The 13,897-nt window shown below is 47.0% G+C and overlaps 2 protein-coding genes and 1 non-coding gene across 5 annotated transcripts; 1 reads left to right on the forward strand and 2 right to left on the reverse strand.

Moving 5' to 3' along the window:
- The first annotated feature begins 607 nt into the window (after window positions 1-607).
- On the forward strand, window positions 608-5,353 carry LOC142904655 (transmembrane protein 41A-B-like). 3 transcript variants are annotated; one of them, XM_076050890.1, is made up of 6 exons: window positions 608-1,148; window positions 1,470-1,538; window positions 2,888-3,038; window positions 3,129-3,290; window positions 3,885-4,023; window positions 4,099-5,353. In XM_076050890.1, exons 1-6 carry the CDS (start codon window positions 1,009-1,011, stop codon window positions 4,320-4,322), a joined length of 885 nt encoding a protein of 294 aa, XP_075907005.1. In that variant the 5' UTR covers window positions 608-1,008; the 3' UTR covers window positions 4,323-5,353. The 3 variants fall into 3 exon arrangements, with proteins under 3 accessions (XP_075907005.1, XP_075907006.1, XP_075907007.1); XM_076050891.1 differs by having other exon boundaries at window positions 1,500-1,538; XM_076050892.1 differs by lacking the exon at window positions 1,470-1,538 and having other exon boundaries at window positions 613-1,148.
- Window positions 5,354-5,398: 45 nt separating this feature from the next.
- gpr155b (G protein-coupled receptor 155b) lies at window positions 5,399-13,340 on the reverse strand. The gene is made up of 20 exons (XM_076050889.1): window positions 13,051-13,340; window positions 11,867-12,042; window positions 11,631-11,778; window positions 11,420-11,549; window positions 11,138-11,316; window positions 10,899-11,051; window positions 10,733-10,800; window positions 10,432-10,603; window positions 10,199-10,354; window positions 9,836-9,919; window positions 9,617-9,740; window positions 9,453-9,537; window positions 9,279-9,366; window positions 8,861-9,074; window positions 8,616-8,687; window positions 8,303-8,463; window positions 8,083-8,178; window positions 7,928-7,992; window positions 7,694-7,831; window positions 5,399-7,217 (listed from the first exon to the last, which is right to left on the reverse strand). The coding sequence occupies exons 2-20, from the start codon at window positions 12,022-12,024 to the stop codon at window positions 7,169-7,171; spliced, it is 2,340 nt and encodes a 779-aa protein (XP_075907004.1). The 5' UTR covers window positions 12,025-12,042; window positions 13,051-13,340; the 3' UTR covers window positions 5,399-7,168.
- Window positions 13,341-13,642: 302 nt separating this feature from the next.
- trnas-cga (transfer RNA serine (anticodon CGA)) lies at window positions 13,643-13,725 on the reverse strand. Its single transcript has one exon. It is a non-coding gene; the product is annotated as a tRNA-Ser (tRNA).
- Window positions 13,726-13,897: the final 172 nt, after the last annotated feature.

Consider the following 13,897-nt stretch of genomic DNA (forward strand, 5'->3'; position numbering starts at 1 on the left):
TCCCCAGGATTAAATGAGAATATTTCTGCACCTGGCACAACCGTGAGTTTGTGCTCTGTGTAAATATGGACTTTGGATAGATACTTATTAATCTACTATATTTCCAAAGACACCCTTTTATGTGTATAATCTTAAAATTGCAGTGCGATGCTGGGCTTTTCAAAATCCTTATTGGTTTCCCAGGTGCGACAAAGCTCAACGAGTCAAACACCTGCTGGGTGATTAGACTGGAGTGAAGACGAGCAGATGATTTGAATCAGCTGCTGAGCCAAAGGAGGCCTGACACACCTGACTGGGATTGGGAATGATTGTAAATTCCCAGCGCCACAGCACACACCTGAGTCAAATCTGGATCAAACCTTTTGATGCTTTATTTCCACAAATACAAGAGGAAATGACTTTGTTGGTTTCATTTTAAATTCTATTTGTAACGTCATTCTTAAATATTCAACTACATGAATGAATGAGTTTTTCGAGGCGGTTGTTGGTATATGTGTGTATACACATATATACATATATATTTTCAGATACTTTTTTCACAACCTGTACAATATCTCCCCCTAGTGGTTAACTTGGAGAACTACGCTCTCTGAATCCTCTATGACGTCAACCGGCTTGGAAAACTTAAGTGAAGCGTTTAAACAGGTGTCGTCCACAGAATATGAGTTTGGTCACGTGTCTGATGTGAGAGACGACACGTAACTGTTCGCAGTTAGCGGTGTGGCTGTGTTGTTACCGGTACACGAGGCTGGGTTTCCCCCTTTAAGAGAGTCGCTTGACCGGTCGCCGGGCCGCCATGTGATCCGTCCAGAATGTCAACAGTCATCTGTTGGCTGCTCTGCCGTCAGTCACTCCTCTTCCTCGGTGCCCTCCGGCTGGATATCAACACGTCGACTTTCTCTGCTGCTTCGCGGGGGTGGGAGGGTCTCTCTCTGCCCACCTTGTAAGCCTTTTAATAAGCGCAACTTTGCGACCGGCGGCGAGCGGAGGAGTCGCAGGCGGCGCAACATGCGCTCCTTGGCGGGACTGGCTGCCATCGTGGCGGCGGCGACCGTCTTCCTCTACCTGCTGTCCACTCACCTTGCCCCCGGGGACAGGCCCGGCCGCCCGGGCTCGGCGGGGGAGGACGACGGGGATCAGCAGTCCAGGTAGGAAGGGGGAAAAAAACACAGAGTGGACTTGAGTGGGAAAGTTCTTCCAAAACGCGATGGAAAAAGAACTTCTGGTGCGATGTCAAGGCCTAATAATAATAATAATAAATGCCCACTGCACATTCGCAAAACTTTCTGCATATATATATTTTTCCCCCTGTAATAATGTCACCTTTTCCTCTTAAAGCTGAAAAAGTAACTTTAAGCAACATTCAGCATCACAGCAACATGGAAACATGTCTGTGTTTGTGCTGCTGTGTGATCGCACATGGTTTAACACGCCTCTTTATGAAACTGTTCTGATGCTGTCGCTTATAGACTTTGGTGTTATTGCTTGTTCCATGTCAGTCACTGGTCTGTGTCATCGCTGCCCAGCAATGCTGATTGGTGAGTTTTGGGTCTCTCTCCCCCCCCCAACATTACAGGTGGCAGAAACTCGGCTGTCTCCAGCCATGACTGGGATCTATCTATCCATCTATCCATCTATCCATCTATCTATCTATCTAGCTATCTATACATACATACATACATACATACATACATACACACACACATGTATACGACTGTATGAGCTCACACATTTTTTTTGTTTTTTGCTAAATATAAAGTAAATTTAACGACCCTCATTCTCCTTCCTAGTGCATGCTGGGATAGAAGCCCTGCATGGATACAGTTACAATGCACAGACTGAAGGGATGATGATGATGATGATGATGATGATGCATAGTGTTTTGACTAGCTTGTCAAATCTTATGTGAGTGCATTCATTGTTGGAATTAGGACAAAATACAAATTTGTGTTCTTAAGAAACAGAGAGAGGTGGCGCTAGTGGGAGGGCGGCACACAGTCAAGTAGGTTGACGTCGAGGGACGATAAAATAACGCCGACCAAGGCAGTTGGAGGGGTGTGTGTGTGTGTGTGTGTGTGTGTGTGTGTGTGTGTGTGTGTGTGTGTGTGTGTGTGTGTGTGTGTGTGTGTGTGTGTGCACTCATGCACGTATCATTTTGTATGTGCCTTTCATTCCTGAGTAATTTATACTGAGCCTCATAAGCACAATGTCTGTGTATCTCATATTTGGAGGAGGCACGGGTGGTGGGGGGAGGGGTTTTTGGGGGAGGGGGTGATTGACAGCTGGCACGCCTGCCCACCAGTGACCCTTCTGACCATGTTCCTGATCTGATGACCAATCGGGGAACAGCGTGGTCGTCCTCCCTGACCAGTGGGAGAAAGGAATGCTGAATATCAGAATAGGGTGGGAAAGGAAGTCTGCAATTTGAAGGGTGGGGGGGTGGCTGTCTAGTGTGTGTATGAGCATGAGAGGGAGGGAGAGAGAGAAAAAGAGGGAGAGAGAGGGTGTAAGGGAGGCAAGGAAGTGTGTGTTTGCCTGCCCTCTGCTTGAGTCTACGGGCAGTGACGCTATTTCTGTCGCTCAATCAGATGTATCCTGTTACACACACACGCACACACACACACACAGCTATATACCGCCTGCCCCCCCAGTGTTTTCTTGCTGATGTATCTGCCTATTTTGTCTGATGGTAATAACGTGTTTACTACAGTTGAACAATTTTTTTCTTAAACTATTTTTGCTCTTTTCCTACTCTTCCACCTTGTGTGCTTTACAGCAAGTGCGCTGCAAGTAAAAATTAAAAGGACCACACCAGCAAAGCAGAGAATTGTGATGAAATTTGGAATGAATCTCGTTGTTGCTGTTTTTGTCGTTTGTTTTGCGTCAGCCTGAAGTTTCCGTCAGACCTGGAGGAGCTGCGGGAGCTCGCCGAGATGCTCAAGTTTTACAAGAGGGAGCACCATGGCTACGTCCTGCTGCTCTTCTGCAGCGCCTACCTCTACAAGCAGTCCTTCGCCATCCCGGGCTCCTCCTTCCTGGCGCGTGGCAGCGCTGCACACAACACACAATGTGACAACATCATCATCATCATCATCATCATCATCATCACGGTGCTCCTCTCCCTCCAGAACATGCTCGCCGGTGCTATATTCGGGCCCTGGGAGGGCCTGGTGTTGGCCTGCCTGCTCACCACCACCGGCTCCACCTTCTGCTACCTGCTCTCCGCCACCTTTGGAAAGAAACATGTGGTGCAGCTCTTCCCCGAGAAGGTGGCGCTGCTGCAGGGAAAGGCAAGGGAACACACACACACACACACACATACAAAATCGGCCACAACTCAGCAGACTGGTTTGCTCTGATTATTTATATACCTATATCTGTATCTATATGTACTGTATCTGTGTGTCTATCTATCTGTCTGTCTGTGTGTGAATATAAACTTTATATGTAAAGTCTCCTTTCAGCTGCTGCTAAGACTTCAACTAAGACTAGACTAAGATAATGCTGCATTCTTTAAAGTGGCCAGCAGGGGGAGATGTTTGAAAAGACTTGGGTATAAAAGGCAATTTTGAGGCTTCCGCTGGTTTAAAGGTCCCCGTCTTCTTAGAGTTCAGTGAGCGAGTGTTTCCCAACTTTAATGTGCATCCGTGGGCAGAAATGGAACAAACTCATTAGCATAAACAGTTTTGACAGTTTGACCTTTGTTTCATTCATTCACCTCCACTTTGGTGAATCCTGAAAGCTGCTGAGAGCTTTAATCTACTGAAAGATGCTCTTTCGCCGCACTCACCTGTACTTCGTGTCATTTCCTCTTGACACCTCTGTCCTTTCGCTGCACTTCCTGTTTCTCTCCCCACCCCCACCCCTCCCACTCCTCCCACAAGGTGGAGGAAAACCGAAGCAGCTTGTTCTTCTTCCTCCTTTTCCTCCGCTTCTTTCCTATGACCCCCAACTGGTTCCTAAACATCACCTGTCCTGTCCTCAACATCCCCATGCCCATTTTCTTCTTCTCTGTGCTGATAGGTGAGGTTTCACAAATGCACACACACATACACACAAGCAGTGGTGGACATTAAACTCACCGTCGTCGCCCTCCAGGTTTGATCCCGTACAACTTCATCTGTGTCCGCACGGGCTCCATCCTCTCGCGCATCTCCTCCCTGGACGACATCTTCTCCTGGGGGACTCTGGCCCAGCTGCTGGCCATCGCCCTCATGGCCCTGGTGCCCGGCGCGCTGATCAGGCGCTACAGCAGGGATCACCTCAAAGTGGACGGCTTGGACAGCAACCCTGAACCCCAACAGGAGAGGAAGAGGCGATGATTGCGGCTCGGAATTGAACTTTACCTTTCTAGTTGTGAATCCCCCCAAACCTCAAGCGGGCTCGTGAGATTCTATTTTCGCCGGCCTTGGGATTTCTTGGAAGGTCCCGCTGAAGGTTCAACCTACTTGAATGTCGTGTGATCCAGCCTGGTCGTGTTACACCTGGATTTGAGATCTGGGCTCGATGGGAGCTGCAGCTTAAAGGGAGTCAACTCTGGATTTACAAGGGAAGGAAACGAGTTCATCTGAACGTCTGAAGTTTTCTGAAGCACTTACGTCTTAATGCAGCTGTGGATGTATTTTCCAGCTGAGTTTACAGTAGCCTTGTGTAAAATTAGATGTAACAGACTCAGCGACAACATTTCAGTTGAAGTTTGTCTGCCAAACTTGTAGCAGTCGAGCACGGGCGCTCCTTTCAAAAGGGGAGTCTGAAGGAAATAGTCTTATAGGAAACCACAAGGAGTTTTAAATTCAGGTGCAGCTGTAGCGCAGGCAGACAATCCATCAAACGGGTCATTGATGTTCAATGGCTTAATATGTTTTCTGTGAGCTATTAACTTATGATTTAATGTAGTTGTTTTTTTTTATTGCATAGGCAGGTTTTTTTCCCTTCCATAGCCTGATGATGATGGACACGCTGGATGTTTGCGCTTTTTGGCTTCAGACATCCTGTCAGCCTCGCTTTTCATTTCAACAGTTTCTGAAAATACCTTTCTAAAGTTATTGTTTCGGTCCACGGCAGTCAGCTCAAAAAGTAAACGGAGCAAAATCTGTTTCTTGTTGTTGTTGTTGTTTCTGTCTTACTCAATGAGAGCCGAGAGATTTATTAGGGTTTGCTTTGTGTTAAATGGTGTTGAAGCTGATAAACATCTACAATGTGTGCTGACAGTTCAGAGCAGCAGTGAAAAACACACTGGGCTTTGGATGCAAACAGTGGCTTTATTTGTGCCTTTTGTATCCGTCGATGATTTACAGCAAACAAAGAAAAAAAAACTTCTTAAAACATAACTATTAAAAATCTCAGTTTTTAATTGACCTTTCATGGTTTTTTTTTAGTTTCGTTTTTTTTTTGTGTGTGTGTTTTTCAACACGTACAACGCACACAAACGCACTTCATACACAACAACTCAGGAGGCACCGTGACCAAACTCCACACTTGTTGCACAAATGGCCCACAAAAGGTTTTTGGTGTCTGGTTGCAAGAAGATGCTCACACAGACATAATGTCTGCTGTCCTCTTCCATCCTAAACTCAGCATCCTGCCAACAAAACCTCAAATCCCAGCATTAGTTTGGCATTAAACCCCTGCAGTGCCTGCTCATAGTGGCATAAAACATCTCCGTCATCGTCAGTCGACCAGCGCACCAAAAAAACAACAAAAATGTAAAAAAAACAAATACTGCCGGTGTCTGAACAAACAAACACAGCTGATGCTTCACACATACAATTGTAAACAGTTGAGCAGCATCAAGTTTGGAGTCTTTTCTGTATATTTTTGGGGGTCACTTGAGCTCAAGTTTGGTCTGAGTCAAGGTCAAACTGAACTGCACTGAATTCAATGACAGGAAAACCACATCATCATCACAAGACGTAGACATGGCACGAATCCTCCATGGAAATTACGCAAGAAAAAAAAAAAAAAACATCCAGTGAGTTGCATAACGTGAAAGAAAAGCAACACTGAATTCTTCAGTCAGTCAGTCAGTCAGTGCAAACGGTTCAGTGCCGAGCAGACGTCTGTGCTGCTCCCAAGTCATGCGTAGACAGGAAAGGGTTGAAAAGACGGCGTGCAAAGTACAGAACGCTGAAGTTGAAGGGCCGGGATGTGCAAAAAACATAACACAACAGCAACTTAAAAAGAAAAAGCAAGGCAGCGACGCCATGGACTGCCGAGCATCAGTCAGCGGCCCTGCAGCTCCGCCAACAGTCCAGACAGTGAACTGCCTTGTTGTGGTTCTTTACCTCACCACCGATTCAATGACACTTCAGAATAAAGAGGGGGAAAAATGGCAACTCTTCCCGAGTAGAGGAGGAAAAATCAAGTCCAACGATGGGTTTCATGCTTGCAACCACTGCTAACACTCCCCCTTCCACCCAGTTGGTTCAGGTGTACAAAAATCTCCGCAACATCAACTTTTTGCAATTTTGCTAGAGACTCAAAGTAGGTCCCTACGTACCAGCGGCAGCAGCAGCAGTCGAATAGTTACACAATTACAGGAAGAGTCAAAAAGACATGCAAGTCGAAGTGAAGCTCAGGTTGAAAACTCTGTTCCAACTCTTCAGTTCAGATCAGTCAAACATCAGGTCTCCAATAGCAGAATTTTGTGTGTTTTCTTGTTGAAACTGCATCATAAAGCAGTTGTGCCATTCACAGTTGTGGCTGCTGCTCTTTGCTCTTCATCCTCTCTCATGCTCTGAAAGCTTCCCTGTCCCTGGTACTACGTGCAGTAGTAGTTGTCGCGGGACAGGGCGGGTTCATCCCTGAACTGTCAATCATAACTCCTCCCAGCTGAGGTCAGAGGTCGTAGAGCCGAGCCTCCACTCAGCAGGACCGGCCACCAGGCCACCAGGTCTCTGCCTCGGGGCTGTGGGAAGGGTGGACTAGAAGGAAAGAAGTGCTGGTGAAAGTGAAGGTGGGAGAAAACTTGCTCCTGTCGGAGCTGGAAACATATTCTTGAGTGTTCATGCTGAGGTTCAGGCTCAGGCCGGGTTTGGGATGGAAGGGAATCAGCAGCCTGACGGTGAGTTCGGTGAAAGTGGTGCGGATCCCTCGGCTTCTCGTTCGGAGGCTCTCCTGGGCTCACGCTCCTCTGCTCCTCCGTCCATCTCTTCCAAACCTGCTGCTTTCAGAGGAAGGATTCACCCGTCGGAGCGTTGACGCTCTCCCTTGAGCCACTAGGGGGCGATAGAGGGGGACATGGCCATGCAAAGGATAAGACAGGAGGAAGAAAAGAAAAGAAAGAGCATTGATAAAGAGAAAAGACATTACAAATGATTTGATGTGTTAGCTTAAGGAAGAAAAATTCAGTGTTGTAGAAAGCACCATGGTTGCAGCAAGTCATTTCTTGGCTAACAGCAAAAATGATGAATCCAACAGCAGCCAATAGGAGAAAACAAAGTGGCTACAGATTCAACCTGAATTAGCTGTTTTTTCAAATTTTCAGTTCAAATCTAGGATTCAAAATCTTCATTTAAATATCTCCTTCAATTAATTATAACACAAATTTGCAACCAAATTCAAACAAAAAATGCTGCTTTTGTGGTCAGATTTTAGAACTCGCCAGTTCAGAAGAAACTGAAAAGGAAATCAAGAATCCCACTCTACAGTTTTCCATTGTTCACATGTTACTACCACAACATGCCTCCAGTACCTGCGTGTGTGCACAATGTCTTGCACGCACTGGTCCTTGTGGTAGCGGACAAACTGGGTGCAGGTGAGTCGGACCTCCTCCGGCACACCTGAGGGACTCAGGTCCTCACTGTCCCGGCCCTGCCACAGCCAAGCCAACCTGACACACGCGCACACACAGGTTTCTCTTTAGAGTCGGTGGCGAAGGAAATGACAAACACGTGGGATAAAGAGCCAGCTCACATTACATCCATACCTCTTTTTAAAAGGAAGGATGATGAGGTGTCTGTCCAGACCGAAGATACCGAAGGACAGGAAGCCCTGGGTTGACGAGGGCAGAGAGGGAAAATTGAGAGTCTTCAGATGAAGTTAAATCTTCCTGAATTGTGTGGCGCGCACACACACACATACCTGCCCATAGTTGGCTACAGCGCAGAAGAACTGGAGTTCAAGGTAAAGTCTTCCTGGATCTTTGTTGAACAGCCACCAAAGGCAGCTGGACAGGTTCTACACATACACACAGACAACATATTGTGTCCCACATATATCATTATTTTTATTATTATTATTGTTGTTGTTGTTCCCACTCCCTGCTACTTTGCCAACTGTACGCTCAGGTGAGCATCCTCACCGCCAGCAGGCTGACAGAGAGCAGCAGGCAGAGCAGCGCGTGTCTCAGCGTCTGCCTGTCGTCAGTAGACGGAGGTCCAGGCGGTGGCAGGTTCAGCGGCTGCTCAGAGTACGAGGTGCCATGATGCTGCTGCTGCTCCTCACACAGCGCCCCACTGTGGCCTGGAGGGGGTCAGGGGAAGAAATGCGAGTCATCAGGATTTAGATATTTTCGCAGCTGAGAATAAATATTTTTCAAATAGGTGTGCAAATGTTTCACCACAAGTAAGAATATGAAATGGGTTAGAGGGTTATGAGGAACTTGTGTTTGATACCATTTGAGAGCTCCTGTTGTGTGCTGGCAATCATGTCAGGTAAAATCTGGAGAGAAGGGAGGCCGTGGATGTCTGGCAACATCAAGGAATAAAAAAATAAGACGCACTTTATTAATGACTGACCTCTAAACTCAAAACCAACTCAGATTATATTAAGATTTTGCTTTAATTCTGGTCTTAATTGAACCCAAATGAATGATGAGAAACTAATAATTGTGGGAAATGAAGGCGGGAGCACATCGTACCCGAGTCGATGCTGCAGGCAGACGAAGTTCCAATCTGCGGCTGCTGCGAATCCTCAAGGCCAGCAGGGGCCGGCAGCTCGTCAGTGAGGCCCGTGACAGCGGCTCTGCTCAGGGCTTCGTAGCCCCTCTGCTCTCTGTCTGCCTGACTCAGACCCATCAGGGATATGGCGCCGAGAACCAGGCTGACTGCCAGCACCACAGCCGAGGTGATGATCTACCAAAGAAGAAGAAGGTGCACAAGGTATCCAGGTTTGCGCATGCAGGCCACCGTAGTTCACTGGCAAACTCAGGAGAGGGAGGGTGAGTGAATCTAAAATGTAACCACTTGACGTCGCAGTTTCCTCTAAAAATCTCCAAATATTACACACTGGACCTTTAAAATTGGAAACAACAGATTTCAAAGTGTTGTTCCCCTCACCTGGGCTCGGCCGTAGAAGAAGGCAGAGTCTATTGTGTCAGTCCTTTGGCCTAATACCAGAAGACTTCCCACCATGAGAAACGGAACCCTGCAGGAGCAAAGGGAAAACAAGGTTGTTAAAAAAATACCATGTTCCCAAAAAAAAGCTGTTTCTCCAGTTTCCAGCTGACTCACCCCCAGCCTAAAACCATGAACACTCCTGGTCTGAGTCTCAGCAGGTCGTCTCTGTTAGTCAGGGCCAGACACAGAGGGATCAAGCCTAAAGTGGACACAAATATTTTAGTCTGGATCAAGGCACAAACGGCCCACGAGATGCGCCCACACAGGTGAACACTCACCTGTCCAAATGTAGGCGCTGTACAAGGAGCCGTAGAGCAGAGTGAAGGTGAACATTTTGCCCACGACATTTTCCTCCTTCTTCACAAGGAAGTTCCACAAGATCATACTGACACACACCAGGAACTTTGGAGGAACACGACACACCAGATTTAAAGTTTGCCAGCGGTGTTCTAAAACCAATTTTCTGATTTTCACCCGAACCGTGACTTTGCACTGACCTGAGCCAGGAAGAGATTTAAGGCAAAGAGGTGCGGCAGCCTGTTAAATTTCCTGCTGAGCAACATCACCACGATGGTCCACACCTGAGAGGAGAGACGGAAACATGATCACAGCCAAGGAAGGAAAACAAAACAATTCATATCTATTTTAGAGGTTAAAATATTTGTTTTTGCATCGGAAAAATCGACTTGTTTGATCGATCCCACTTTAGGGGCTATATGAATACTGTAAGTCACAATGAATAATTTATTTTGCACCAGTGACTCAAAGCTCTTTGAATTAATGCTCTGCGGAGAAGCTTTCAATAATGAGCCAGATGGTGCGTGAAGATTTTCTCCTTGAAAAAGATCCAACACACTTACCAGTGCGAGAAGGCTGACGATGCTGATGTTGAAGCTAACGTTTTCCAGCTCCGTCACCAGAGGCGTGGGGTCCATGAGGGGGATGGTGAGGAGCCAGGAGGACACATACATGATGGGGGCGGAGAGGAAGGTGCTGATGACCATCCCTGACGTGACCTGATGGCACATTTACCGGGTGTTAATGGCCGAGGACCTCGCCCGGCCAGACAGCAGCGTGTCACAGCTCCACTCACCACTTCCAGCTCCACGTTGTAGTGTCCGGCGTAGATGGCCACGCTGGGCGCGGTGGGGAACACTCCGTACAGGAAGGCAAAGTTGGACAGGCTGGTGTGGTTGGCGCTCGTGCTGTTCACCCCCACGTCCAGAATCTCCACCAGGTCTTTGCAGACCAGCGGCATCACCAGGCTGCAGGGAAGGAGCGATGAGAAGTGTGCGCTTTGGTATGCTTCGTGATAACTGAGCAGAATATTATCCTCTTTCATTGTTTATAAGCATGCATGTAGTGAAATTAGACCCTGTTAGAATACCACTTACAGTTTGGCTGTGATTAGGAGAATCAAGGCAACACCAGTGTCTCGTGTTAGTTTTCTAAGTTGGCCAACCTGCACCACAGAAAGACGAGAACGGTTCAAGAAACTCACTGATTTGACTGTAAATTAGAATTTCCCATAATTAGAAAGGACAGTGAGCACAAACTCACCATAGTGAGACCCAAGTAAAACAAGGCGGCTCCTCCAAACGAGTTGGCCAGGCCGTCGATGAACTCTGACAGAACCACTGGGATCTTCTGGCCCAGGGCAAAGTGAGCAATGATTCCGACCAGAACCATGAACACAACTGGGTTCTTCAGCACCTGGAGAGGAAATAAAGCTCTTCAGACAAAGGGCAAAGAGCTACAAAACACTTCAGATGAATAAAGGTTATAAACAATGAAGCAACCTGTAGAATTACAACTCCAGCGATGTCAAGTTTCCCGTGATGTGATTGGTTGGTCTGCCTCCACTTCTGCACCTCGCAAAGAGCGAAGCCGATGGGATTGAGCAGCATGAGGGAGACCGGGGCAACTAGGTAGATGTACTGGAGGTACTCTGGGTACGTACTGCCATACAAAGCTTCAACTAGATGTTTAAAAAGAGAATTGGACATGAGGAAGGAAGGATGAATATTTTTAAGTTGTTGCAGGACAAAGCAAGACACGTCTGTGCGTGAATAACGTCTCACCTATAGGGTAGCCCAGGGCAAAGTCGTTGCTCTGCGTTGCAAAGATGGCGTACAGGCCTGCCTTGCTGTATCTGCTCTCTGGACTGGCCACCATCAGAGTGAGCACGCACACCAGCGCAAACACCGCCACCTGAACAAAATCACACGTTGGAGTCTCAGTCGCACGACGTCATCGACTAACGGCGACTAAACAACCAAAATAAGGGCAAACCTTGGCAATCAGGACGCTCCAGAGGAAGGACCAGATGACGTCGCCAAAGTCCAGCAGCACCATGTTCTTGAAGAGCAGTGCCGGCAGAGCAAACTTGGACACAAAGTTGCCCAAACCCTTGGCCTGGTTCTCCGTGATGATGTCAGCCCTTCGGAGAGAAGTCCAAGAAAGAGCCATTAACTCCTCTAGTCATCGAGATAAATGGGGAGGAAATCATTCATTGGACGGAACCACACCTGCCAGCGATGTAGCCACACATTATGATGCCAAAGCACTCCAGCAGGGCGGGGAAGAGCTTGTCGATGGACATGTGGGGCGTCGCAGAAGCAGCTCCCATGGTGTTATGGGAGATGTTCTTCCCATGGATGAGCACAAAGTTGTTGGACGTGTCCATGGTGACGGTGACGTGGTTCTGGTGAAGAATATCAGCACATCTGGTTAGAGATAAATGCTTAAAGAAACAATTCTGAAGGATTAAAGTGATGAGAAAGCAGGCAAATATGTAGTTGAACGTAGTCACCTCAGAAGTGTTTTAAAAATTGTTTTGTTTGACGCTCTGTTTGTGACACCCAGAGTGACCCATCCCCTTATTCCCACTTAATTTATTTTTTAATTATATGAAGCACAGTTGTTGTTGTTTTTTTAAATGGTTCAAAATAGTTGGAAAAGCAGAAAAATATTAAAGAAAAAATATTAAAAGTTGCTGAAAAGAGATGTTGCTGTTCAATTTAGAAGCAAACTCGGGGAAAAAAAAAAAAACATACTGGCATTTTCCCCCCTTATTTTTCTTTAATATATAAAGTCCTGGCCTTGTCTCGACCTCGATACTCTCTTGTCTTCATAATGTCTTGGTCTCGGTCTTGACTACAACACTACACCATCACAATATCATAAGGGTTCGTGTCTAGTCGGATGACACAGCACAGCACAACACAACACAACAGCAACCACAAATCTTTTCCATGAAGGGAAGTCCAGACAGTCCATTAGCAATGAACGGACGAGGACGCGGAGCCGGAGAATCTCGCAGTCGCAAACATCCCCAGTTACGCCCCTGCGCATTCACTCGCTCTGCCTGCCGTTAGCTCACACAACACCGCCGAGTGCAGCGGTATGTCCGCGGAATGGCTGGAGACTCACGCTGCACCACGACCAGTGTAGCAGAGGAAGCGACCCCCCCTCCCATCACAAGACCCCTCCTGAAATATCACAAGACCCCTGCGCGTGAGTGAGTACCAGCCGACCCGACCGACCCGCCGACCCTAGCTGGCTGGCTGGCTAGCTGAATGCTAAAAACAACAGGGGATGGACCTTGGACGTTCACTTGGACGGAAGAAACGAAAGCAAACGAAACGAAAACAACGGCCACATCGAGCTTGTGTGCGTTATCAAACGCTATCTGTTAATGGGGGAGACAAACCTTTATCTGTCAAGAATCAAACCATGTTTGTAGGTGAACGATGCGAGCCTCGCTCATCGCCGTGTGCCCCCTCAGCCCCCGAGTTTCTGCTTCGACCCTTCCGCTTCTCAATCTGACAGCTGCCCTTGGCGGCGACGCCCAGGAAATGACTGGCGGGCCATTCAGCCAATCATCGCAGCGCGGCCCCTGGCAGCCCTTTTATGATTGGTGGCCGGTTTGCCGCTTATTAATATGGACGAAACAGCTGATTAATTTAACCTGGGCGCTCTTGACCGACCCGGTGACGGGAAAAAAAAATCGCGCGTTTTCAAATGCAACACAAAACATTTTAGTTTATACTTTATAGTTTGAATAATTTTGTTTTAACTTTAAATAAAATTTGTCACTTTTGAGTCACTTTTAAACTATTGATAAACTCCTGTAAGCAACACTTTGATTAAGCAGATGATCAAAATTTGCTCCTACTCAGTCCTTGTGCATTTCATAGTAAGGTTAGCGATTTTTCCACTAGCACTTACATTAATAGCTCAGACAGGTAGCGGAGTGTATAGATGTATTGGTCAGCAGTCCTACGATAAAGATGGTGGAATCCCGCTGTGAGCAGGATTTGAACCTGCGCGGGGCGAACCCCATTGGATTTCGAATCCAACGCCTTAACCACTCGGCCATCACAGCACAGCATGGTCAGTCGTTAAAGCACTTCTTCACTTTCCTGTCTTGGTATTTCAAAATAATTGTATTTTTCTGTGATTCTCCATTGGTCTTCCTTTCTGATAATTGAGTTGGTTGAATACATTTTTTTTTTCTCCAAAAATACCAGTGAGTACACTGATGAAATTAAATCAAA

This window comes from Nelusetta ayraudi, unplaced genomic scaffold, assembly GCF_046127955.1.
Source record: "Nelusetta ayraudi isolate G7.1 ecotype Tasmania unplaced genomic scaffold, CSIRO-AGI_Nayr_v1 ptg000130l, whole genome shotgun sequence".
In the NCBI taxonomy this organism is placed as follows: Eukaryota; Metazoa; Chordata; class Actinopteri; order Tetraodontiformes; family Monacanthidae; genus Nelusetta; species Nelusetta ayraudi.